Source organism: Macrotis lagotis, chromosome X (assembly GCF_037893015.1).
Source record: "Macrotis lagotis isolate mMagLag1 chromosome X, bilby.v1.9.chrom.fasta, whole genome shotgun sequence".
Taxonomy (NCBI): Eukaryota; Metazoa; Chordata; class Mammalia; order Peramelemorphia; family Peramelidae; genus Macrotis; species Macrotis lagotis.
In genome coordinates, this window is record NC_133666.1 from 255,337,577 (window position 1) to 255,365,338 (window position 27,762).

At 36.7% G+C, this 27,762-nt stretch overlaps 2 protein-coding genes across 4 annotated transcripts in view; one reads left to right on the plus strand and one right to left on the minus strand.

Annotated features, from left to right (window-relative positions):
- The window catches only part of SGTB (small glutamine rich tetratricopeptide repeat co-chaperone beta), an 80,477-nt gene that overhangs the window by 43,001 nt on the left and 9,714 nt on the right, over positions 1-27,762 (plus strand). For both annotated transcript variants that reach the window (XM_074200286.1, XM_074200287.1), the window contains exon 5: positions 2,141-2,240. In XM_074200286.1, the coding sequence (XP_074056387.1) occupies positions 2,141-2,240 (100 nt within the window). The remainder of the gene's footprint in view (positions 1-2,140; positions 2,241-27,762) is intronic.
- Positions 11,471-27,762, minus strand: part of LOC141497580 (trafficking protein particle complex subunit 13) — a 61,924-nt gene continuing 45,632 nt past the window's right edge. The window contains exons 14-15 of one of the 2 annotated variants that reach the window (XR_012471365.1): positions 27,529-27,740; positions 14,799-15,014 (exon numbers count right to left, since the gene is read on the minus strand). Coding sequence is in view for 1 of the 2 variants with exons in the window: in XM_074200279.1 (XP_074056380.1) it covers positions 27,729-27,740 (12 nt within the window). In the remaining variant the exon portion in view is untranslated. Of the gene's footprint in view, positions 27,741-27,762 lie in introns of both variants that reach the window. The other variant, XM_074200279.1, reaches the window with a different exon arrangement.

The window sequence follows — 27,762 nt, forward strand, 5'->3', positions numbered from 1 at the left end:
TGCAAATTAAATTTTTTTGTGAATTAAATTTCCTCTCCTTAACTTTCATTGTAATTTTGGAAATAGTTAATATCATTTGTTACTTAATTGCTGTTATATTAAACAGTATGACTGTAAGTAAGAATTTGTACCTTCTTTACTCCCTAGAATAATTATAGAATGTATAACCAAACCTATTAGATTTATAACCTATTAGGAGAGATTTCTGATTTAAATGAATTAAAGACATTTTTTTTTTTTTTTAGATTTTTCAATGCAATGGGGTTAAGTGGCTTGCCTAAGGCCACAGGGCTAGGTAATTATTAAGTGTCTGAGGCTGGATTTGAACTCAGGTACTCCTGACTCCAAGGCCAGTGCTCTATCCACTGCGCCACCTAGCTGCCCCAAGAAAATTTTCTAATGAAAATCTTCTTTCTGTCCTTTTCCTTCTCCATCTGTACTTCCTCTTACTTCCAAGATACATACACTTCTAATTTATATATGTAGAAGTTCAGATTTCCTTCTGTTGGTTTTCTTAAATTATGTGGAACATGTTCCTCTGCTTGTAGGAATTTTACTACTGTGCTGACTCTCTTAATCATTTGTTAGCCCAACTGAATTGATATCATTGTAGTTGCCTGATGGTTTAATTCAAGAAGAACCACTGAAAGACATCCTCTAGACCCTAAAAATATCCCAACTACATAATTGCCATAACACATCTATTATTTGAATCGCAGTTCTGTGTTAAAATTTTCTCTGTAAGTAGTTGTCCATTAGTAACACCTCATTCTGAATTAGTTGCATATATTACCTAGTAGAGAAAGAGAAAATAAGAACTAAGAACTTGAAGAACTGTTTTTATAGGGAGGAAGATAATAGTAAAACCTGGGAAAGAGAGTTGGAAGTTTTTAGGAGATAGTTGGCACCCTGGAGTCAAAGAGCAAAAAGTAAGAGGCATGCCAAATTTTGCCTATAACTAATCCTGTTGTTAAGTAAATTTTCCCCACCTTGAATTCTGCTTAAAGGTAAATAATTACATGTTGTATAGATAAGAGATACTGATTTTTAAAGATTCAAGTGACTTAGCCATAGTAACATTTTTCAGTAGCACTGTATTGGAAAGAGTGCAGATTAGACAGCTAAAAACCTAGGTTTTATTCCCAGTTCTGCTGCTTATTTGTCAGTATCATCCTGGGAAATTCATGTAGCCTTTCTGAGCCTTAGTTTTATCAATTATAAGACAGGAATGTTAAACCCATGTTGCCAAGATCACTGCATTGTATCAAAATCAAATGCAATAATGTATATGAAGATGCTTTGGAGATAGTGATGGTGCTGAAGATTAATGTTCTTTTGGAAAGCACTTTGTAAAACTAAAAGTGCTTTTTCATGTATGTGACATTATGTGATAAAATATGTAGTGTGACAAAAGAATATTGAACTTGAAGGAGGTTCAGAATCTGGTTTTGATCTTTAGGGGCTTTGAGACCATTGGGTAAAATCATCTGACCTATTAGAACCTCTGCCTCCTAAGTTATAAAATGAGGAAAAGTATACTTACCTTATGGAGTCCATGTAAGTAAAGCATTTTATAGTAACAGATTTGTAAACTGGAATTTCGTGGGCATCCATGAACTTTGACTGGAAAAAAATTCACCTTTATTTTCACTAATCTCTAACTGATATATAGCATTTCTTTTAATTATTTAACAACATTATTTTGAGAAAAGTTTCACAGGTTTTACTAGGCTGTCAAAGGGATCTCTGACAATAAAAATGTTTAAGAGTCCTACTTTAAATGCTGTATAAATGTAAAGAGGAAGATTGAGTTTGACTCATACCTTAGGAACTTCCTAGTTGTGTGATAACTGGGAAAGTCACTTGACTCCTCTCAGTCTCAGTTTCCTTCTCTATAAAAAGGTGGGTGATAATAGTAGTAAGAACCTCCTAGGGTTGTTGTGAGGATCAAAGCAGATAAACATTAAAGGACTATACAAAATCCTTCTTGTTGTTGATGATCACAATTTATTTCTAGAAAGACTGAATAGTGCCTTTTTGAGTCATCATGGATGGGATGTTTAATATGTCTTTAGACATTGAATTATTTCTTTTTAACATTTTCTACTGATTTTGTGACATTGTTAACTATCTTTTTTAGGTAATAACCACATGAAGGAGGAAAATTATGCTGCTGCAGTGGACTGCTATACACAGGCCATAGAACTGGATCCAAATAATGCAGTTTACTATTGCAACAGGTAAAGAAGCATTTTATTGCAACCAGTTTAAAACTCTAATAAACTTTTAACCATAAAATTATGGAAGGTAAAGTTGAATGAATGAATTCTATGAATAAGAAACTTTTTAAATATCCTACACTCATTGATATTGTTTAACAGAAGTAAGCTCTTAAGTTGCAAGGATGCAATAGAAAACATCAGCATCTGGGATGGTTAATGCTTTCCTGAAGTTGTGCTTTAAAGGCTCCAGATTTTATTTCCTGTGTTCAGGTCCAAAGACCTCTTTCTAACTCACTTTCTTATTTTGGCCTGTGGAATTTTATGATAGGTATTTTTTAAAAATGCTATGCTATTCCTGGGATCAGATAATGCCCAACAGGAAACTTTGGTCTTTTGGTTTAGCCCAGAAATCTCAATATTAAAGGGGCAAAAAATACTTTTTTATTATGAATAGACTATGATCCCTATTTGAAAATTTAAGAGAGGTCAGCCAGTCCAGATAAGCCTATTATTTATAATGAGATTAGGAATTCAGAGGACTGTTTTGTGTCTGGCTGTGCAATGTTAAGTATAGCCAAGAATCTTTCCATGCTTGACATTCACTCAGCTTTCATTAAATCTGAAATCTATAATAGGACTCTTGCATTTAAAATAGTGCCTTTTCCCAAAGGAGTCCAATAGAAGAGTGTTTAATTTATAGTAATTAGAATATTTTATTCTTATGTTTAAAACCAGTATTGGAAAAAACTCAAGGATGGCTTCCAGTCTTTTAGGTGAGACTCTCATAGCTCAAATGTCTATAAATATCTCGATAGACAGTTGTCCTGCCAGCTCCCCCATGCTGTTTTTTTCCCAGCCAGCTGGCTACTATCATTTGGAGGCTCAGATGAGCAGATTCAAATATTCCTGTTAAGATTCCTTTTTATGGTCTTATTCATAATCAGAAATACTTCTCATGTAATGCTTTTTTTTTTTACAATAAGTCTGTTTTCCCTTTTACTGTGTGAGGTTCTTAAAAGTTAGAAACCAACCAATAAATACGTTTCCCCTCAACTTCTTTGGTCAAAATTCTCTCTGTCCTTCAAAGTCCACCTCAAATTGTAGTTGTACTTTGATATTTTTACCAGTAGTGAACTTTTCAATCCTCTTAACATGCACAAAACTAACTTTATAAGCATGTCTATAAGATAGTATGGGTTTCTGTTTGTTTTAGACCAGATCTGTGATTTCATCAGTGTGGGGACTTCCAGGATGAAAACTTCTTCCTTAATACAAATCAGCAACAATAATTAATAATCTTGGAGTTGTCTGCAGTTGTGTTGTTCAGTTGTATCTGACTCTTCATTACTTCACTTGAGGTTTTCTTGACAAAGATAGTTTGTCATTTTCCTTTCTAGCTCATTTTACAGATAAGGAAATTGAGGCAAATAGAATCCAAGTGACTTGTTCAGGGTCACACATCTAGTAAATGTTTGAGACTGCATTTGAACTCAGGTCTTACTGAATCTAATCCCAGCACTTTATCCACTGTGCCACCTAGCTGCCCACTGGGAGATTAAGTCACCCTTAATCACACATCTTATATTACTACATTTCATATTTGTTTCCAGGGCAGCTAGGTGAGGCAGAGTATATATATATTGTTGGGCCTGCACTCTGGAAGACTTATCTTTTTGTTTTTGTTTTTTTCCCCCCCCTCTAACTAAAGGGGAAGTTCCTGGAGGGCAAGGGTTTGTTTGTGAAATACAAATTCTAACTTTAACCCTCTGCATCCATCCATCCATTCATCAACTTTTGGAAGCATTCAGGGTCAAGGTTTAAGTGTCTGAGGCTAGATTTAAATTCAGCTCTTCTTCCCTTTGAGCAGAATGATGTCTGGCCTTCATTCTACAAGAAGACCATGACATCAAGGAGGTGACCTCATGACATGGACATGAATTGAATTTACGTGAGGGGTACTATGCAAAGTCATCTACCTCACCTTCTCCAGAGCCATTTGGGCCCAGTGACTAGATATGAATCGGGATGAATGGACATGGCTCTAGGTGCAAAGCAATCAGGGTTAAGTGACTTGCCAAAAATCACAAAACTAGTAAGTATCTGAGGCTGGATTTGAACTCAGATCTTTTGGTCCTGAGGACATGATGGTCAGTGCTCTACCTACCTGCTCCATCTAGCTGACCTTGAATATGAATATTATAAGGTTGGTAGCAGTTGAATGTGGTAAGTATTTTATTCAGGATTTCTTAACTTTTCTTGTATCACAAACTCTGACAGTCTGGTGAAGCTTATGAGCAAACTTTTTCTCAGATTAATGTTTTTAAATACAATGCATAATTTAAGGAAATGCTGCATTTCAGTTAGAGATGAGTGAAAATAAAGATGTACTTTTTCCCACTCAAATTCACAAACACTCTGAAATCTAGCCATAGATCTCCTGAAACTGCTTAATTAATGCTTATTTGGAAGAAATCCTGTACTTCCCTATTTTATCATTCTTTTTGCCATTTAGTCACACAGAGTCCTCTGTCTTGTCTATCTACCTACCTATCTCCTACCCACCTCTTTCTTTTTCTTTCTTTCTTTCTTTCTTTCTTTCTTTCTTTCTTTCTTTCTTTCTTTCTTTCTTTCTTTCTTTCTTTCTTTCTTTCTTTCTTTCTTTCTTTTCTATCCATCCTTCCTTTCTTCCCTTTTTTCTTTCTTTTACCCCCTTCCTTCCTCCCCTCCTTCCTTTCTTTTTTGGCAAGGAATTTAAGGTAAGTGACTTATCCGGGATCCTACAGCTAGTAAATTTACAGTGACCTATCCACTGCCACCTAGCTGTCCCCTGCCCTGGATCTTTCTTGAAAACTAATGGAAAGACTAGCCTAGTAGTTAGAATAAGTATTTTGTTAAGTGTTCACTAAATCCCTCTTGTACTTCATATTTAGTTGATAAATTAATTGACAAGGATTTTAGGCACCACTTTAGAGTTTTTTCTTCCCTATTTGCTATAAACACGAAACACTTGGAAATCATTTTTGTTCTATCTAATGAGCTACAGCTATTAGAAGGGCTCACCAAGATACAATAACACAATGCATTATTGCACTGAAATTTCATTAGTTCTGCCCTGATAAGCAGACAGTGCATGCAGAGAGAGCAGATCCCATTGTTATTCAATTCAGATGTCAGTATGTTTGACTTTTCCACAGAGGAGCTACAAATATAGCCTCCTATTCCCTTCCTAGCCTTTGATGCTTACTTTTCTCACTAAGCTTTGTGCTTAGATACAGCTGAGTTCTACAAGCTGCTCTTCCTCAAGTAAATCAGTTGATGAGCTTACACATTGACACAAAGGAAGAAGGGAAAGATATGCTTATTGTACTCATGCTGAAGATTTTTTTTTTACAAGAGAATTAAAATGAGTTGAGAGCATTATTCCCAGGCTCCTTCTGTGAATCTGCCATTCTTAATCATATGCTCCAAAAAGATGTTAAAGACATTTTGCTGGTAGAAGTCATGAGATCATAGCTTGAGAGTTGGGAGAGACCTTAGAGATTATCTAATTCATCTTCATTTTCCTATCAAGAGAGAATCTAAGTGACATGCCAGAGGGTGAGTTCAGATTTGAATCTGGCTCCCAAATTTCATGTTATTTCCAGTACAGGCACCTTTCCTACACTTTCCTTTACAAACACTTTAACAAAAAAAAATTTTTTTTAATTAAAGATGCACCATTAATAACTTCTTAGTGATGTATACTTTCTTTTTTCTATTAAGGAGTGTGATAGATTTGGTCTTCCTTGAGGATTTCAATGAAATAACTTCAATGATTCATTATTATATCTACTGAAAAAAAAAACCAGTTTTTATTTGGATTCAGTTTATCAAACTGCATTCTCAGAAAGTTTTTGTGTCTGACTAGAGAACAATGAAATTCTATTACCTCCCCTCTCCCTAAAGGCAGTGATCAAACTGATATGAGTTATACTTACAGAATTGGGTTTAACAAAGTTATATTCTTTCTAAATTACTTTGAGTACTTTCTAAAGGTGTTGTATTAGGGTCACTTTATTTTTATTTTTTTGATAATAAGAAACTTTGGGGCAGCTAGGTGGTGCAGTGGATAGAGCACTGGCCCTGGAATCAGGAGTACCTGAGTTCAAATTCAGTCTCAGACACTTAATTACCTAGCCATGTGGCCTTGGGCAAGCCACTTAACCCCATTGCCTTGCAAAAAAAAAAAACAACCTTAAAAAAAAAGAAAAAAGAAAGGAAAAAAGATAATAAGAAACTTTTTGGTTATTTATTTGGAGCCTTGTATTCAATATCAGGGGAGGGTACACAACAGCAGCTCTCAATTTATGGGGAAAATTTTATTTGGAAGTCATTGCTTGTTACCTTGACTCACATTTCTCACATTTTTTTTTTTTTTAGATTTTTCAAGGCAGTGGGTTTAAGTGGCTTGCCCAAGGCCACACGGCTAGGTAATTATTAAGTGTCTGAGGTAGAATTTGAACCCAGGTACTCCTGACTCCAAGGCCGGTGCTCTATTCACTGCGCCACCTAGCCGCCCCTCTTTCTCACATTTCAAGATGAGTCATATGGTATTATCTTTGATTTGAAGCTGTTGCTATGGTTCTTCTCTGAATTCTATGCTTGAAATGTTGGCTTGTTCTGAGAGATTGGGGAATAGGATTAGAGGGTTTGTCAGTCAAAGTAGCCATACCCCATGATTGACAGGCTTGAATTTTGCAGTTGATCAGTCAGTGATCAATTACACTGTTTCACTGTTATCATGTTAACATGATGATCATGCATTAGTCCAAGATTATCTTGCTTTTTAAAAATATGGGATTTTAAGATAAAAGTAGATAAGGGAAATATTAATTACTTTTTTGAAATTCTGTTTTGATAAGTCTTAAATTAGGTCAGAAGAATTTATTATTTTATTCCAGGTTAAACAGTTCAGAATGATGTCAACAGACAATCACAACTTAACAAAATTTATGTGAAAGCTACATTTATTACAAGAGAAATGAATATACATGTGGAACCCAAAGAGTTCACAATCCGTCCCAAAGTTGTTTTTTTTTATAACAGCAAGGAGGACTTTATTTGATATTTATTATTTATTTATTTATTTGTTATTTATTTGTTATTTTTTTGTAAGGCAAACAGGGTTAAGTGGCTTGCCCAAGACCACACAGCTAGGTTATTTGATATTTAAATGTAATAGTTTCTGATTCATAATACCAGAGGTTTTGTTCCAGCTTTTTTTAAAACCTAAGTCATGAAAGTTCAAGCTTTTAATATGATTAAAATGTATCATCAGGCTGTGTTCCAATACTCTAATGCAGCTAGAATTACAGTTCTACAAAAAATTACATTTTGCCCAAGAAAACATCTTAAAGTCAAGTGAACCAAGGCTAGTATTCCTTTGTGTTCTTGGTTTTCTTTAGTTTTTGAGACTGAGTCTCTATTTTGCCCAAATTCAGAGTACAGCTCCTCCTGGCCTGGTCCCATTGCAGTTTGACATGGAAACTCGCCTTATCCCTTTCTGACCTGGACCATTTCACTCATTCTTAAGACTGACTTGTGGTTCTTTGTGTAGTGGGGGGTTGCCATATTGTTGTTGGACTTAAATGCAACCATCTCATTAGCTTTAAGTCTCTCATAGTTTAGAATTTCCTAGTTCAAGAGAGCTACCAATGGTCCAGCTTTAAAGAATCATTAGATTATATTGACTGAGGATGCAGAAGAAAAGCTTGTTAGGGAGATGAAGCAAGAAATTTTTATGTTTTATGTTCATTGTGCTTTTTTCCTTTTATCCATTTTAAATGGATATTAATATACATTTATAAATCAGTTTGAGATCATCAAAAGAGAATATAGCTGTTTTTAATATTTGTTGTTGCTGTTGAATCATTTTTTCAGTTGTGTTCAACTCATTATGACCCAGTAGGTTCATTTTATCAATATCATCAAATTATTTTTTTCTTTAACTTACTGAGTTCATTTCTATTTTGTTCAGTTGCCGCTGAATGTCTTCTGTGTTAAAGGCACTAATTTTGTTATATGGAAAAAGACACTGTATTCATGCAAATATGAATAAGATATAGATTCCACCCTCTAAAAAGTTGTAATGTAGCAGAGAGTATGAGACATGCACATTTTACATTGTATTACAATTACCATGTAAGAATAGTTAAAAGAATGCTTTGGTTAGTCTTAAGAGAAGAGAATCCTCTCCAGCTGGTAGGAATTATGTAAAATTTCATGAAGAAGCGCATTTGAACTTGGAGTTGAAAATTTGAGTGGTATAGAAGTCAAAGGCCTGGAGGTAGGAAAGCTTGAGTCATATTTGAAGACAGGAGAGAAGTGTGGTTTGAATGGAAAAGTTATATGAAATAAATTAGTAGGATTGGGAGCAGCCAAATGATGAGTGGGGAATGAGAGAAGGGGGAAGAGAGAGAAAGACACAGCCAAGCACACAGAGCAGAGAGCAACTGCACTCATGAAGTTAAAAGACATTTATTTCTTGGAAGAAAAGCTATGGCAAATCTGGACTAAAAAGCATAGCTGTTACCTTGCTGACAAAGGTCTATGTAGTCAAAGCTATGATTTTTTTTTCAGTAGCTATGTATAACTGTGAGAGTTGGACCATAAGGAAAGCTAAATACTGCAGAAGTGATGCTTTTAAATTAAAGTACTGAAGAAAATTTTTGACAGTCCTTTGGACAAGGAGATCAAATCAGTCAGTATTTAAAGAAATTATTTCATACTATTCATTAGAAGCTCAGATACTGAAGCTTAAATGCCTTGACCACATAATAAGATGACAGGATTTATTGGAAAAGACCCAGATGTTGGGAAAGACTGAAGTCAAAAAGAAAAAGGGGATGACAGGAAGAGATGGATAGATAATGTCATAGAAACAATGAATTTGAGCTTAGATTTTGAGAGAGGCAGGAGAATAGAAGATCTTGGTGTGTGATGGTCCATAGGGTCATGAGAAATTGAGTCATTCAACTGAACAACACAAGAATTATTTGTAGGTCAAGTGATCAATATTCATCTTACCACTCCTGTAAATTTTTAGTTTTTTCTCAAATGTATTTGGTCCCATTCTTGTTATATGGAAATAGTATGTTATCATACTTATGCAGTCCCCCTGATAAAAATATTCCCTTGGAAAAGTATCAAGAGCCTTAAGGCTTGTGAATCTGTGATAGGAAATGAGAATTTAGCATAAGATAAAAATCTGTGTGTAGTGAAACCCAAAATACCTATGATCTTTATTTAAGTTCATTTTTTTCCTTGATCTTTTCCCCATTATAACTTTGCTTTTATTAGGAAATGGAACATTTTTTTTATTCCTATCAAGGACTTAGTTCCAAAGAAGGTTTTCATCTGTCTTGTAGTCATAATGCATGTAGCCCAACATCCTCTGCCTGTAATTAGTCTTGTAAAGAAATGATGTTCAAAAAGATAACACTGAGACCCTACCCTAGATTCCTCAGTCACCGATATGAGATTGGATGTTCTTACCTTTTATGGCAAGAAATAAACTGTTTTAGACACTTGGACAACTGCACAGAAAATGAAAGTTTATCCTATACTTCCATCTCACTGTCTGAGACTTCCAAGTAATAGGAGTTTTTGTCTACCTGGGTACAAGTTTATAATGGCTGTTAAACTATTTGTATTGGCTTTGTCTTTTTTAGAAGTTTGTTTTCTGATATCTTTTCCACTTTTTATATTGGCAAATGGAAGAATGTCAAATTCAGAGGACTTTAGTTTACAAGGCAATGTCCATAGCAAATATTTAACACTTACAAATTAAATGTGGAGAATTTCATGGCTGTTATTTTAAAATGACCATAGAATTGACCTTCTTAAAAAAGGACTTGTACATTTATTTGGTAGGACAGAAGAGCAAAGTAACATTGGATATGATAGGGTCAGGAATTTGCTCTGTGAAAATTTGATTTTTACAGGATTTTCACTGGACCTCGATGACTTTGATAAAAAAAAAAATCAGAGATTTAAAGCCCTTAGTAACTACTACCACGGGGACTAAACACCAAATTAATTCTTACATTTAGGTTTATAGATAAAAATGAGTAATATAGAATAAAGAACTGAGACTTCTGTGAGAGTTATGAGATTCAAAAGAAAAGCTAAAAACCTGATTTGAATACTTTTGCTGTATTGTTCTTCAGACAATTGTTGTCCTGTCTTTGAAGGTTGTCTGACTCTTCCTGATCCCATTTAGGTTTTTGGTGGGGCAAAGATACTAGAATGGTTTGCCATTGCCTTCTCCAGTTCATTTTTGTAGATGAGGAAACTAAGACAAAAAAAGGCTAAGTGACATACTCAGGGTCATACAGCTGATAAGTGGCAGAGGCCAGAAAGATGAATTTTCCTGACTCCAGGCTGAACACTCTATTCACTGTGTCTTCTACGTAATTAAAAATAAGTGATTTAGTTGCATGTAGTATCACATTTGCAGAGTTCATTTTTAAATTCTGAAAGAACACCTAAATTTGGAATCCAGGAGACTTGGTTTCATATCTCGGCTGAATTACCTTGAACAAACCACTTAATTTCTTTAGATTTTAGTTTCCTCATCTGTAAAGTGGGAAAATTGATCAACATCACAATAGTCAGTAAGTTTCATGTGGCCCATAACATTCCCAAGTGCTGCTTGAACTAGGTTAAAATGTAATCAATAAATATTTAATAAAATAAAAAAAACCCTAAATTATTGTGTGACCCTGTTATGTAAATCCTTCTGTATGGATCACCAACCCCTGTTTCTATTTGAGTTTTTGACATCATTGGACTCTTTGTTCCCTATACTCATTTCCTCTTGGTTATAAAGGGTGGGGGGGAAAGCACATTTTTGGAGGGGAGGCAATTAGGGCCAAGTAATTGCCCATGGCCATGTTAAGTCTGGATTTGAGCTCAGGTTTTCCTGACTCAGGGTCAGTGCTCTATCCAGTGCCCTACCTAGATGTCCTGAAATACAGTTTTATTTAGGATCTACCATGTGCCATATGCTGTACTAAGTACTTTACTAATATTATCTCATTTGATACAATAAATCCTGGTAGGTAGCTGCTATTATTTTATAATTATTTTTTATATTTTTATAATAAATTTTATTTATTTATAATCTTTATTATATTTTTATATATTTTATTATAAATATATTTATAATATATTTATATATATATTATTTTATAATTATTTTACAGTTGAGGAAACTGAGGCAGTCAAAGGTTAAATGATTTGCTAAGTGTCATAATGCTAATAAGTGTCTAAGGCAGAATTTGAAATCAAGTTTTCCAGACTCCAGGCCCAGGGCTCTAGCATTTGCATCAACTAGCTGTCTCTGAATCATCCATTATTTCTAACTGCAGCTAGATAGATGAGCCTGGAAAGCAGGTCAGCGTGTATTAAAACCCTTCTTTGTGTGATTTTCTTGGAGAAGTATCCTTCTTTTGACAGTAAGGAGTTTGGAATAGAGCACCTTCTTTGTACTGTGTTCTGGCAAGTATTGCTCATCTCTGAGAATCATGCTCCTATTCAACAGAGTTTTTTTCAAGTCAGCATAATTAAAAGATCCAGGATTTTAACCATCATTAGATCCATTCAAGATTGAAGCAATTTAGTTTGTTGTACTCATTTAGCAACTCAAGTAAATTGAAAACACCAAAATGAAATTAGCTCATTAATCCAGTCACCTCTTCCATTAGTGTAGGAATGAGCCACTTTTACTTTCAAAGCACTCTTACCCCTTTCTTGTCATTAGACAATAAGACATCTATCTCTCCATCTCTAGCTATAAGGTTGGTATGCATTGTGACATCAGAAGAAGCAGACAGTTTTGTCCTGAGGGAGGAAAGAACAGGAACCATAGAAGTTGAATATGGTAATAGATGGCTGTCATCAAGCTTTGGACTTAAGGCTTCTTTCTTTATTCTGGGAGAACTATCTGGAGTGGGAAAATTGGACCTCCAAAGCCATGCTATTGGCAAGCTTATCCTCATTCTGCTGGTGATAGAAGAGGATTATGTTTATTTTATACATTCTGTCATATGCAGAATAAGTATCTAATTTAGAAGTCAGTGAATGTATGGTAAAGAATTATAGATACCAATAAAATTGTACCAATACATACATATAATATGTATTGCTAGTTTTCCCAATAGAATGCAAACTTCCCTCAGGCAGGGTTGTCCTTCATTTTCTTTCTTTCTTTTTTCTTTAAATTTTATTTCTTTAAGGTAATGAGATTAAGGGACTTGCCCAAGGTCACACAGCTAGGCAATTATTAAGTGTCTGAGGTCAGATTTGAACTCAGGTCCTCCTGACTCCAGGGCCAGTGCTTTATCTACTATTCCACCTAGCTGCCCCATGTCCCTCATTTTCGAAGAAAACCATGATATCAGGGAAGTGATGCCATGATTTGGCATTAGATTTGAGTAAGGGGATGCTAAATTACCCACCTTACTTTCTCCTCCAGAACCATCTGGGTCCAGTGGCCAGATATGAGTCAGAAAGACTGGAAGTGGCCCTGGATGTTAGGCAAAGAGGGTTAAGTGACTTGCCCAAGGTCACGCAAATAGTGAGTGGCAAGTGTCTGAGTCTTGATTTGAACTCCCATCTTCCTGAATCCAAGGCAAGTGCTCTATCAACTATGTCACCTAGTCTTTGTATCTTGGTACTGAACATGTCATCCCTGGTCATCATGGCCTCTTCAATAAATACTTTTTTGATATATTTGATTGTGCCTATAAAGGAAGAGTTTGGAGATTTAATACACATTTATGGAAGTTAAAGATTTAAAAACTAAAATGTAACAAGGATCTTAAAAAAACAGATAAAAGCCCAAGTGATAGAAAATCAAAGATTTTGTTGCTCAGATACCCTGGCAGATGGATTTGTGGGAATGTCATTAGTAAAAGCAGAAGCATGACAACACCGAATGTTCATTTTGAAAAGTGCTGTTTTTAGCTCTTAAATACTTGCAGTTTACAAAGTACTGCCTCATGGTGTGTATTAAACTTCCCATCTCTGATCAAATTTTATAAGTCATCAGACAAAAAAGTAGTAACTAAGCATGAAATTTTATACTGTTCTGACTTTGCTCAGTAAATGCCTAAATGGCATTTAGGGTTTGCTATCTCTATTTTTATTTCTTCTTTTTCCCTTCCCCCATTAGAACAGCCTGGTAGAATCATTCATCTCTTTTATAGTCACCTTTAGGAGGCTGCCAGACTAGCCTAAAATATGTATGAGATAATAGATTCTTTTTCTGTCTCATAGTCAGATGTATGTTTGAATCCGACACAGATCCCAAATTCTGTTTCTAGACCAGTTTCGTCTGTGGTTCCTGAATGCCTCCTTAAGCAAAGGGAGGTCACCAGAAACTATCCCTTGAAGCCTGGAAAATCAACTGATATTTAAAAGAAGGGAAATAGACAGAAGCAGATTTAACTTAGACCCATAGGCAAGAAGAAATTTGTTCCAGGGACTCCATCAATAGAAGTAGATTGCTTTTTTGTTGAGAAGAAAGTGCTTTGGGAACCTGAATGTTCAGTATAAATGCTGGTTCTTGTTTGGGAAAGGAGGTCCTTAGCAGTTGGGGAGAACAGGCTTCATGCAAAAGACAGTGCTTGAAAGAAAGGAGAGACTATGAGGAGGAGGTGAGGAGAGAGTGCATGGGGAACCACAGTTGTAAAGGGAGAGGTGGAAGATAGAATGGCACCAATTGAGCAAAATGGAGTTTTGTGTGTAAGGAATAAGAGAGAAGGTCAGTTTGAATCACAGATTGAAGGGAGGAAGAGCGATGTCTAATGACATTGGAAAGAGGTTACAGCCAGGTTATGTAGGACTTTAAAAGCTAAGAGACTTGAATGATCTTATGTAAAGTTAGTAGAATGAGGAAAGTAATATATTATGGTAACTACAACAGAACCATAATGTTCAGTAAAAACAACTAAAATCTGCATGGCTATAATGATAAGCTTGGTCCCAGAGAAGAGATGAAAAAAATAACCCTTCCCCTAGAGTTTTCTTTCTTTTCTTTCTTCTTTAAACTTACTTTTTTTTTTAGGTTTTTGCAAGGCAGTGGGGTTAAGTGACTTGCCTAAGGTCACACAGCTAGGTAATTATTGTCTGAGGTAGGATTTGAACTCAGGTCCTCCTGACTCCAGGGTTGGTGTTCTATCCCACTGCACCACCTAGCCACCCCTTAAACATTTTTTTTTAGATTTTTGCAAGGCAAATGGGGTTAAGTGGCTTGCCCAAGGCCACACAGCTAGGTAATTATTAAGTGTCTGAGACCGGATTTGAACCAGGTACTCCTGACTCCAAGGCTGGTGCTTTACCCACTACACCACCTAGCCACTCCCTTAAACATTATTTTTAAAAATTTTGAGTTCCCAATTTTCTCCCTCCTTCCAGCTCCTCACCCACTCATTGAGAAGGCAAGCAATATGATACCTATTATACATGTGAAGTCATGCAAACATATGTCCATATTAACCATAATTTAAAAAAAGCAAAGGAAAAAAGCAAGGAAAATAAAGAAAGTGAAAAAATGCTTTAATCTGCAATCAGAGTTCTTCAGTTCTTAGAGAAACTTTCAATCTTCTATCACCAGAATAAGAGTCATCACCAGGATAAGAGGGAGAAATATTGAATATGTTTTTGAGTGTAGTGACTTGCTTAACTTTTTGTCTTTGTATTATAAAGGAGCTTCATAGAGAAAGAAGGAGAAGGTCTCTGGAAACAGCTCTGAAAATATAAAAAAGGAAGGAAAGGGAATAAACAATTATACAATACTTATTATGTTGCCAGGCACTGTGATAAATTCTATTCATAAATATTTCATTTGAGGCTCACAACAATCCTGGAAGGTAGGACTCTTATTAACTCTTATTAACCCCAGCTGAGGAAACTGAGGCAAAGAGAAAATAACTAGATTCACACAGGTATTATGATATTCCTGATTCCATGGCCAGGACTCTATCCACTGTCATCAGCTACTTCTGAAAATACTAAGGCATCCACCCCTTCCAGATATAGAGAGTTGATAGTTTCACTGCCCTCAGCAGAGTTCACTTGAAGTACTGTGCAGGCCCTGCAAAGAAGGAAGGCCATAGATAAGCTAGAATGTGTCCTGGGATGGGTAACCAAGGGGAGGCAGGACCTTGAGTGCATATCATATGAGGACTGATCCAAGGGACTGGGTTATTTAAACTGAAGGAAGAAAGATTCAGGGGCTTTTAAGTCGAAGGCACACTTGGTCTCCTGGTTCCCAGAGGCTAGCACCTGGAGCAGCGAGTAGAAGAGACATAGAGCCAAATTTAGGTTAGATATCTAGAAAAAATTCCTAATAATTAGAACTGTTGCAAGGTGAGATGCATTGTGGGATGGGTTGTGTTCCCCTTCCTTGTAGGATTTTTTTGGCAGAAGAATAATAGAAGTGTGAGATATGCTAATTTAGAGACATCTCCATTCCAAATGTTTAAAGAGATTATTTGTGCCTGAGTTGTGGTAGAGCTTTGTGAGCTCTTATTGATCTGATCAGTCACAGTCATATGTACTATACATCATTCCTGACTTGGTGATATTGCTGAGGTTTTTTGGTTGTTGGTTTGGGTTTTTTTTGGTGGGGCAATGGGGTTAAGTGACTTGCCTAAGGTCACACAGCTTGTAAGTATTGGGTATAGGAGGTCGAATTGAACTCAGGTACTCCTGACTCCAGGACCAGTGCTCTATCCACTGTACCACCTGGCTGCCCCTTCCCTCCCCCCAGATCTTCTTATTTATTTATTTATTTAGTTTTTTTGCAAGGCAAATTGGGTTAAGTGGCTTACCCAAGGCCACACAGCTACTCCTGACTCCAGGACCAGTGCTTTATCCACTTTGCCACCTAGCCGCCCCTCCAGATATTCTTTTAAAGGACCACAACCAACCAGATCTTCTACAAAGACCTTGGCCACTTCTTAGGAATGTTATAGTGGGGATTCCTTTTGTATTATGGGATGAACTTGACAACCACAGAAGTCCTTTCCAACTCCTCAAATTCTGTGATTATGTAATAAAATTTGTTTTTAAATGCTGAAACTTTGGATGCAGACTTGATCAGAGTTTGGTCACCATTGCTCTCTGTTTTGCTTTCTAATCTGCCATTGATTTTCCTGGAAGGAATATCTATTACTGCTTGTTCATCTGTTTCTTTTTCATCTCAACATCTTGGATTTGGATAGACCCTGAGCCACTGAGATTTTGACCCAGTCTGGTCTTTGGTGTATATTTCCTTAGATTCCAGTTTGAGTCCCATCACTTTTCCAGAGGATTGGGACATCCCCTTTCTCCTCAACCCCATAATTGCTATAATTATTTCTATGCTGTCACCTTTCTTCAGGGTGCTCAGCAGTATTGAGATTAAGGTGGAGTTTCCAGGGGCCTGAGGTTATTGACTCTTAACTGCTGCTATAGGCAGATTTTTGCTTTCTATACATAATAGCAATTATGCTTCAGAGATCTGCTTCAGTAAGCTAACCAGTAAACATTTATTAAGTGCCTACTATGTACTAATGTGGTTCTGACTTGAGCCCTTTTCTCCCTCTGTATGACTTCACTTGGTGATCTCATCAATTTTCATGGATTTAATGACCATTTCTTTGCCAACAATTCTCAAATCTACTTATCCTGTCCTGGACTCTGCTGACTTCTAATTTTGCATCTCCAACAACCTTTCAGAAATCTCGAACCAGATGTCCAGTAGACATCTTAATCTCAACATGTCTAAAACTGAACTCATTATCTTTCTTTCTAAGCTGTCTACCTTTCCTAACTTCCCTATTACTGTTAGGACAGCACCATCTTTTCAATCTCTTTGTCTTACAACCTAGGAGTCATCCTCAATGATTCAATATCTCTACCCCATATATGATCTTAATCAAGTTACCAAAGACTGTTAAATATATCCTCTTCTCTCCTCTGACACTTCCGCTACTCTGGTACAAACCCTTCATCACTTCCCAGTTGGACTATTGAAATAGTCCTGTTGGTAGGTCTACCTGTCTCCTCTCTACCCATTCCTCTCTTCAGCCACCAAGATGGTTTTCCTAAAGTGTAGGTCTGACTATATTCTTCCTCCTACTCAGTAAACTCCAGGGTTCCTAATTGTCTCCAGGGTCAAACACAAAACCTTCTGTTTAATGTTCAAAGCCCACGATGACCCAACCCCCTCCTAATTTCCAGCCTTTTTACCCTACTAACTATATGTTCTGTTACATCCAGTGACACTGACCTGGCTTTTCCATGAACAAGACAATCATTTCTCAGCTCCAGGCCTTTTCTCTGACTGTCTCCTCTTTTCTCCTTTTTTTTTAAGGTTTTTTTTGCAAGGCAAATGGGGTTAAGTGGCTTGCCCAAGGCCACACAGCTAGGTAATTATTAAGTGTCTGAGACCGGATTTGAACCCAGGTACTCCTGACTATAAGGCCAGTGCTTTATCCACTAGGACACCTAGCCAGCCTCCCCTCCTCTTTTTTCCTTTATCCAGTCTTCCTCTTCATCTCAACCCACTGGCTTCTCTGGTTTCCTTTTAGTCCCAACTAAAATTTATCTTTAACATAAAGCCTTTTCCAACCCCTCTTAATTTTAGTACCTTTTCTCTGTTGATTATTTCCAATTTATTCTGTCTATAGCTTGATATATATATATATGTATGTATATGTATATATAAAATATAGCTGGGTTTTTTTTTTGTTTTTTGTTTTTTTTTTTGCTTTTTTGACTTCCCCATTAGACTATGAGCTCCTGGTCCATAGTAGGCACTTAATAAACATTTGTTGACTGGTCAGCCACAAGCCAGTGACAGTCCCTGTTTTCAAGGAGCTCACAGCTAATTATACAGGAGACAACAATATGTACGCAAGGTCTTTAGAATTTTCTACTCTTGGCTGGTAGATGCTCTTGTGAGCCATGGGCATTTTATTGAGTGGAACCAGACAATACTGTCAATTCCTTGCATTCTTCCTCAGGAATCAGCCCTGACATCCCTTGCTTAAATATCCGGTTTCCTGTTTATCCTTGCCCCTTGCATTTCATTGCTGAAGAAAACCTATCCCAGTCAGTCCTTTAGACAATGGACCCTTGGTTCTGCTCTCCCCTGGTTAACAGTTCCCTTCACCCCCACCCCCCTTCCAAGTTCCTTAGTTTTGCCCTGATTCTCATCTCCAAGCTTTCTTTCCATTTTTTAAAAGCTTAGGATTCTATGATCAGCTTGTGTTGGCCTCCTGGAGGGAGGGAGTGGGGATATGAGACATTCCTTCCCTTCCTTCCCACTGTGATACTATTCCTAATATCACAAAGGTCATCCAAATCTGCCACCTTGTGTCCTCAGACAGAACATCTAAACAATTTCATGTGGAAATCTGTTAATTTTCAAAAAAGACCTAAAGGTCTCCAGGACCGGGAATGTCATATTTCAGGGTTCCACACAGGTGTTCTAAAGACATAGATTTCACTTGTGAAATTGTTGAGTTGACTTACAAAAGAAGCCAAAAAACAATTATTAAATTACTGTTAGAATGGCCAAGTAGCTGTCCTCCATCTCAAGGAAAGCAGGATTTATTCACTAAGAATTTGAGAAATAGGGTAGTGAGGTGGGGCAGTGGATTTGTCTGAGTTTGTTTTACTGAGTTCAAATCTGATTTTTAATACTAACTGTGAGAACCTGGGCAAGTCACTTCACCCTGTCTGTCTCAGTTTAAAATGAACTGGAGAAGGAAATGGCAAACTACTCTACAATCTTTGCCAAGGAAACCCCGAATCGGGTCACAAAGAGTCAGACAACTGAAAAAAAAAACCAACAAACAACTGAACAACATCTGTCAATTAAGCTATCCATTCATTACATGTTGATCTAGCATTTTGAGGTTTGCAGAAGATTTTACATTCATTTTTTTCCCATTAGGCCTCAAAACAATCCAAAGAGAGGTAGGTACCACAGATATTATTTTCATTTTATAAGTGAGAAAATTGAGGGCAAAAGAGGTTGAATAATTTGTCCATGGTCATACAGAAAACATCAGAGATGAGATTCTAACTCTGATCCTTTGACTCCAATTGCAATTTTCTTTTTATTATACTATTGAATATATAGATACTCCAGTAATCTAACTCAGAGGTATCAAACTTGGCAGCCAGGACTAGATTAAAATTTGACTGGGAAATGTTTGACAAAATAAATAACATGTAATACAACATAGGAGCCACTAGTGTAGAGCATGAGGATAGTCAGTATAATCTGAATTCAAATTTTACTAACTGTGATCTTGGGCAAGAAACTTAATCTCTGTTAGTCTCAGTTTCCTCATATAAAATGAGGATAATAAATTACCTTCCTCCCAGGGTTGTTGTGAGGATCAAGTAAGATAATCCTAAAGCATTTAACACAGAATACACAGTATGCAAATGTTAGCTGTTTTGTAGATGGTGTTGATGATGTTAATTTGTGGAGATCTACTTCTATTTGAGTTTGACCCCTGAAAGAGAGTAATGCTTTCATTAATGTGGATAATCCCTTTAATGCAGGGGTGGAGAACCTTTTTTCTGCCCAGGACCATTTGGATATTTATAGCATCATAACAAGCTCTTAGATTTATTGAATTTTAAGTTCCTTGGTTGCCTTGTGACAAGGCCAGACCAATAGGACTAGCAAACTGGAGGTTCCTTGTTTTGCAATAATGATTCACATTGCAATCTCTCTAAGCAATTCAGATTACTATCTAGTGTGACTTTTTGTTCATGCCCTCCTATAAATCTGTCAGAGGGGCATCAAGTGTGCTGGGACCCTTCTCCTTTACTTTGCATTGCTTTTGATGGTTGCCTATCCCTAACTCTTGATACATGATCAGTGAGTTTATTTTTCTGTAATATTTATCTCTGCTAAGTTTCCTTTTCATCTTTTATGCCATTCCTCATTCTGTAGCTAGGTGACATAATGGATAGAGACCTGGATTGGGAATAAAGTAGACCAAAGTTGAAATCCTTCCTGTCAGTTAGGAGCTTTTGACCCTGGGGAACTAGGTTGCTTCTCACACTCTGCAGTATGTGGAGAATAATAAGAGTACTTGTTTCCCAAGGAGGATCAAATAACATATTATATGTAAGTGTTTTGTAAACTTAAAGCTTTTACTGTCATTGTGGCTCTAAAAATGGCATTTTCAGGGAAGGTTTGATATTGTACAAAATGTACTTGCAAGTCATTGTCCATTTATAAAATCAGTTTACTTTGCCCTAAAATAAGTAAATGGTACCACTTAGCTTCCCTGTACACAATCCCTTTCCTTGTTACCATCTCTAAATGAGATAATAAAATAAACATTTAAAAATACAATGAACATTTCTTAAGTACCTACTACTGCCATAACCTCCAGCAAATAGTAGTACCAAATGTTCATTTGCACAATTATGAGCATATTGAGAAAGATATCTCCATCCTGTTTTACTCAGTTTCCATGTTCAAACCCAGCATGTGTGGGATGCTTGTATTCTTTGGAAAGTATTTATTTTTGTACCTCTAGACCATTTTCTCTTATGCAGCATGAGCAGGTGACCATCTTATGACCATGCCCCATACTTCATCCAATCTGTGACCTCTCTACTGATGTCATTTTTGACCCTCTAGAGCAAAGTCTATCAACCAGTGAGATTCTGTATTTTACCGTGCCTCTTTTGCATATTTTTGATCTCAAAACCCCAAAAAGATAAGACTCTTGAAGCAAGGGGCATCTTAGATTGTGATGAACATCTGAGGCCAACTTCATTGGAGGGGACCATGCAGACCCTTTAATAAAGTGCCATTGGTTCAGAGCTCTGCCTCAGTCTCTTTAATTGTAGGTGGGATAATTTAATCTCCACAGAAGGAATTTGAAAGGGAAGTGGGGACAACAGAGGACACCCTTCATGGAGACATCTAATGATGGAATGGAAACTAAGAAAAGTAGTTGGTGGTAAACGAAGAGTTGGCCAAGCTTCTGAGTCCTCTTTGGGAGGAGTTTTTTGCTCTACCCTCCAGGTCTCCAATCAGGATAGTAGCAGCTGAAGGCACTGCTGCCATGTAAGCTGAAGTTTTCTGGCAATGAGCTTGTCCTAATGAAGAGATGGGGCATGATGGTAGTGAAGTTAAAACCAAGCAGAGTGCCTGGCATGCGGTAGCTACTTAATAAGTATTTGTTGTATTGTAAATGATTATTGTATAAATCCAGCCTCAGACACTTGTGAGCAGTTTAATTAAGTCACTTAATTTCTCTCTACTTGAGTTTTTCATCTGTAAAATGAGGATTGATAATAAGATCACCTTGTCCCCTCCACCAGCTTGTTATGAAGATCAAATGCTATATTATTTGTAAAATGCTTTGTAAACCTTAAAGTACTTTATAAATGCTAGTATTTTTATTAATGGTTCACCAATGGTTCCCATCTCCTCTTCCTGGCTTTCCTGGCTTCAAGTCCCAGTTAAAATTTCACACTCTACAGCAAATTTTTTTCCTCAATCTCTATTAATTCTAGTTCCAGGCACTGTGCAAATCTCTTTTATTTCCTGTATAGCTTGTTTGTATATATTTGTATATATTTGTTTGCTTCTTGTCTCCTCCAATTAGTTGTAAGCTTCTCAAGGGCAGGGACTGTTTTTTTACTTTCTTAGTATCCCCAGTGCTTAACACAGTACCTAGTGTACAGTAGGAACTTAACAAAGGGTATTGATTCACTAACATGTTGAAACCTGCTTGCATCTATCCTATGTCCTTTGGTCATTCTTCTACTTCAATTTCTCTCCAAGTTATATTCTACAACTCAGCTGTCTATAATTTGAAGAATATTGGTGTTAAAAAACAAAACAAAACAAAACAAAACTAAGTCTTTGTTTCAGGAAAAAAATTCGAGTTAATTATTCATCCGCAGTGTCTAAAACAAGCGTACCAGTGGTTAGGCTCTTTGTGTTGTCCATTCACAAGATCTAAACAACAGGGATTCTTCATCCACTTGGATTTTCCTTTCTGTATAGCTAAACCAACCTCTTATAAGGAAACTATAATTTTTTTGTCTTGATATCACCAGCATAATATTATTCAAAATATAATTTATGCATAAATATATATTTTAATGAAGAATCACAGAGTTCTTTACTCATCACAATTCTGTTATCATTAGAATTTTACTAGAGAGGATGGATCAAGGTAGGATCTATTTGTAGAAAGAGAGACTATAGAAAATTTTTTACGAGTTCTCTTAGAACCAGTTTGAGAGTATTACTAGTAGAAGTTTTTTTTTGTTTTTTTTTTTACAGCTATATACCTGTGGCATCTAAGTGTGACAGAGGATAGAGCAGTAGACTTGGAATCAGGAATTCCTGAGTTTAAATATAATCTCAGATATGTACTAATTGTGTGAACTTGCACAAATTTCTTGACATCTATGTGCCTCAGTTTCCTCAGTTGTCAGACAGTTATAACAATGCCCCCTCACTCCCAGGGTTGTTTCCAGATAAAATGAGATGTTTACAAAGCAGTTAAAGTTGGATACAAATGCTAGTTTTTCTCTCTTTTTATTTTTCAATCTCTTATTTACCTGTCTGTCGCCTTTTCTATCTATCAACCTACCTATTTCATTATTCTCTTCTCTGGAAGACAACTCTAGTGGTGATTACACTCTTTTAGTATGGAATCTGTTCTGAGAGACCCATTCTGCGCTTAGAAACATTGCGTAGAAGAATTCTCTTTGAGTCTTTATTTCATGCCCTGGGGAATGTGTAGGAGCAGTGAGAAGGTTCCTGCCACCTGCCTAGCCTGCAATATGGAGGGAGTCCAATCCAAGCTGGGATAGAAATTTCACAGCATGTACCTACTGGTCAGTATTTAGTCAACTCCTTTACACCCCTCCCCAACCCAGCATGCATGCCCTGTTCTTGGAAGGGTTTTTGGCAGATGCCTCCTTCCTGAGAATTGGCAGCCCTGCTCACAGCCCTCTCATTGCTGTTTGAATGCTCTAGCCCATTCTCTGACTTGGTTTGTGTTTGAATAGTGTTTTATATTCATAGGTACCTCAAAACTCCTTTACTCATCTTTTTATGATATGATCATGGAGATCAGTGAATCATTGAGCTATTACACTTAATCTAGTATGGTAGTATACAGGCAGCCTGGTGCAAGATGCTCACTAGAAAGTAGGATTATACCTAGTCTCTAAAAAGTGCTTTTACCTCTTAATTTGAGAGATACCCATGTCATGTTCAAAAGGGAAAGAAGAAGGACAGGAATCTTCAAGAGGAGGCTGATAAATGTGGAACTGGGAGTGGGAATGGATGGTATTTCATCTTCTTTGTTGTTTCTCAACTCTGCTTAGTGAGATTAGAATAGATCCCTGGAGGAAGTGATCCATGAAGCAAGATTTGAAAGAGAGAAGGGAGATGGTTCATTGTGTGGGCACTTGTAAATTTTTCCATGGCACCAGAAAAAGAATGTATGTGGGTGAAGTGAGAGAAGGGAACAAGTGGAACAAACCAGAGTAATGTTTCTTAAATTGCTGAAAGCAGTTGTGGGTTTTTTTTTTTTGGTGGGGGTGATGGTGGTGATGATATGTGTGGGTTTTAGGAGGGGAGAGATTGGTTAAGAATGTCATAGAGGCCAAGTGTAGTATGGGAAATCAGTAAAGTATTTTTCTGGTTTTTGAGGACTTCTCACAATCCTAAAAATGAACTGCAAAAAGGGGGATATAGATTAAAATTCAGGGCCTTTTCAACAGAACTTTCAAGAAGGTCCTTTTCTGTCATTAATGGCAAAATCAGCAGATATTTAGTAGAAAGATAGCTCGTTCCTTTTGTGCATCTTGCTACAATAGAGACAACTTTAGGACAGCAACACTATATCCATCTGAAAGCCATCTAATGTCTCCTCCTGAGTATATAGTGCCCAGGAGAGAGTGTTGAAAAATAATGTCTTCAGTTCATTTTTTTATTATATTTTTTTTTAATGAGCAAAATTATGCCTTCTTACCCTTCTTCCGATCCCCACCCCCCAACTCATCTATTAAGATTGAAGGACAGCTTCAGTTGGGGAATGGCTTGGCAAACTGTGGTATATGTATGTCATGGAACACTATTGTTCTATGAGGAACCAGGAGGGACGGGAATTCAGGAAGACTGGAAGGATTTGCATGAACTGATGCTGAGTGAGATGAGCAGAACCAAAAAACACTGTACACCCTAACAGCAACATGGGGGCGATGATCAACCTTGATGGACTCGTTCATTCCATCGGTGCAACAATCAGGGACAATTTGGGGCTGTCTATGATGCAGAATACCATCTGTATCCAGAGAAAGAACTGAGGAGTTTGAACAAAGACCAAGGACTATTACCTTTAATTTAGGGGAAAAAAAACCTGATATCTTATTGTCTGATCTTGCTATCTCTTATACTTTATGTTTCTTCCTAAAGGATATGATTTCTCATCACATTCAATTTGGATCAATGCATACCATGGAAACAATGTAAAGACTGGCAAATTGCCTTCTATGGGGGGAGGGAAGTAAGATTAGGGGGAAAATTGTAAAACTCAAAATAAATTAAAAAAATCTTTATAATTAAAAAAAAAGAATGAAAAACAGGGGGTAGCTAGGTGCCACAGTGGATAGAGCACCAGCCCTGAAGTCAGGAGTACCTGAGTTCAAATCCAGCCTGAGACACTTAATAATTACCTAGATGTGTGGCCTTAGGCAAGCCACTTAACCCATTACCTTGCAAAAAACCTAAAAAAAAAAAAAGAATGAAGAACAGGAACAGCTAGGTGGCATAGTGGATAGAGCACCAGTCCTGAAGTCAAGAAGACCTGAGTTCAAATCTGAACTAAGACACTTAATAATTTCCTAGCTTTGTGACCTTGGGCAAGTCACTTAACTTGGGAGGAAAAAAAGAAAGACAAATAAAACTCATCACAAAGATGTATAGTTAAGGAAAACAAATTTCCACATTGGCCATGTTCAAGAAATATCTCCTTCTGCACTCCTTCTTCCTTTTAGGAGGTTTACCAACATGTTTTATCATTAATCCTCTGAAATCCTGGTTGGTCATTATGCTGATCAGATTTCAGAGTTTTTTTTCCTTTACCATATATTCTCCCTAATTTGTCTTAATCTGCATCATTTCATATTTGTCTTCCCAGGTTTCTCAGAAACCATCTTCTTCATAATTTCTTACAGTACAATAGTATTACATCATACTTAGGTCCTAACTTCAGTTGGTTTTCAGTGTTAGTTCTGACATTGTTCATCTTTTTTTGTTGTTCAGTTGTGTCAACTCTTTATGACCCCATTTGGGGTTCCCTTTAAAGGGTATTGGACTAGTATGCCATTTCCTTCTCCAGTTCATTTGATAGATGAGGAAACTGAGGCAAATGGGGGGTGGGGAAGAGGGAGGAAGGGAAGTGACATGCCCAGAGTCACACAACTAGTAAATATCTGAGACTGGATTTGAACTCACGAAGATGAGTCTTCTTTGCCCATTATCCCCAATCAAAAGGAAATTGCTTCCATTTCCCTCCTACAGAATCTTACTTCTTCTTGAAAGGGACCCCTTTTTACCATCCAACCTTTGACTGAAGTCCCCACTCATCTCTAAAGGCAATTCTGGGATCACTCTACTTGTTTGAAAGTTTTTCCTTTTTATATTCAGTTGAAATCTACCTTTCTTCCTTTTGAAGATACGAATTAGTCTAATCTCTCTTCAACACTGTTAGTCTTTCAAACACTATTAGACAGCTTTCCAATTCCCATGTAAATTGGTTAAACATCCTTACTTTCTTCCAGTTATCTTCCTATGGCATGATCTCAAAGATTACTCAGGACACCCTTGTCCTTGACCTTACTAAAATTTGGCAGCCAGAACTGAACACACTATGTTAGATGTTCTATGACCAGGTAAAAGGACCTTCCTTGTTCAAGTGTCTCTTGGTGCAGTCCAAGAACAAACTAGTTTTCATATAGGGCTTATGGTAAATTCAGTTCAATGAGCACATATTAGGAATGGCTTAAGACCATTATTGACTAAATTAACTAATTATAAAGCCTATTATTTCTAGGCATTAAAGATGGTAAAACACAAAGAGACATTTGATGCATTTAGAGAGATTACATTTTTCTAAAATTCCTCAATCTTTTTCACATTAGCTGCTGTCTGTCCATGCCAATTGTCATCTTAAAAAGTTGTAAAGTTAATTTTGTTGTAAAGTAGTATAGATTTTTTAACCCAAATATATGCTTTGACCTTTTTCTCTGTTTTACTTTATTAAATTAACTCCAAATTTCTAGCCTATCAAAATCTTTTGGGAACCTAATTCCGCCTTCCAGTGGATTAGTACTGCTCCCTTTCAGTTTTGTGTCATCTTCAGAGTAGATAAACATGCCATCTGTGCTTTTATTCCATATTATTGAGGCATGTTGCAAAATTTTTTTATCATGATCTTTTGATAGCTGTCCTTGCCTACTGAACCTACTTCCCTGGTGGAATGAATCTCACATAGCATGCAATCCCTCTCTCTTTTTTTTTTTTGTTCTCTTTACCTCAATCAGTGTGAAAGTGAGGTATCTTATATGTCCTATAATAGTTGAGGATGCCAATGATTAAGAAGTGGTATGGATTTTCTGATGAAAGTTATTTTTAAGATTGAAGAGGAAGAATTAAAGAAATCTTAGGAGGCTGGTAAGATAAGAACACTATACTTGGAGTTAAAGCTAAAGTTGAGAAATTCAGACTAGCCGTTAAAGACATCTCAAAAACCTTTGATCCAATTGTAATAATCCTACCCAGTTCCAGATTTAGGGAGCCTGGGATACCTGACCTCTTTGTCTCCATCAAGGAGCCTCTCTCAGCTTTGTGACCCAGGCATGCACTAACCAGGTTGAAGATTGGGGAATTTGATTTACTTAAGAGAAGATGGTCTAGAATTTTCTTAAATTTTATCCCCCCAAACCCTGGCAAAAATTAATTAAAACTTAGACTTTGGGAAAATAGCACTCAGAATACAACATAAATCAGGAATAGGATAAGTATTTGTTTTCTCCAGACCAAAAGCAATGAAGGCTTAATAAGGGACTTACAAGTTCATATTGGGAAAAAAAAAATTAAAAAAATGACCAGTAATACACCTAAGTATTAAAATTTCCTTGAAAGCTGAAACATATCTAAACATGATAAGTTTACTATACTGCTGAACAGATATTTATATTTTACCTTGGCTCTGCACTGTTCCTCTTGAAGTCTGGATCTTCAGCAAAGCCAGGACAGAATTTGGGCTATTCTTCCTCTATTGATCATCTTTTTCTTCAAGAAGCCCTATAGTAAGGGGCAGCTGGGTGGTTCAGTGGAAAGAACAGTGAGCCTGAAGCCAGAAGGAGCTGTCACCAAGGCTGAAAAAATCCATCTCAGGACTATTATTCTTTCATCTGTAATTAATCAAAGAAATCC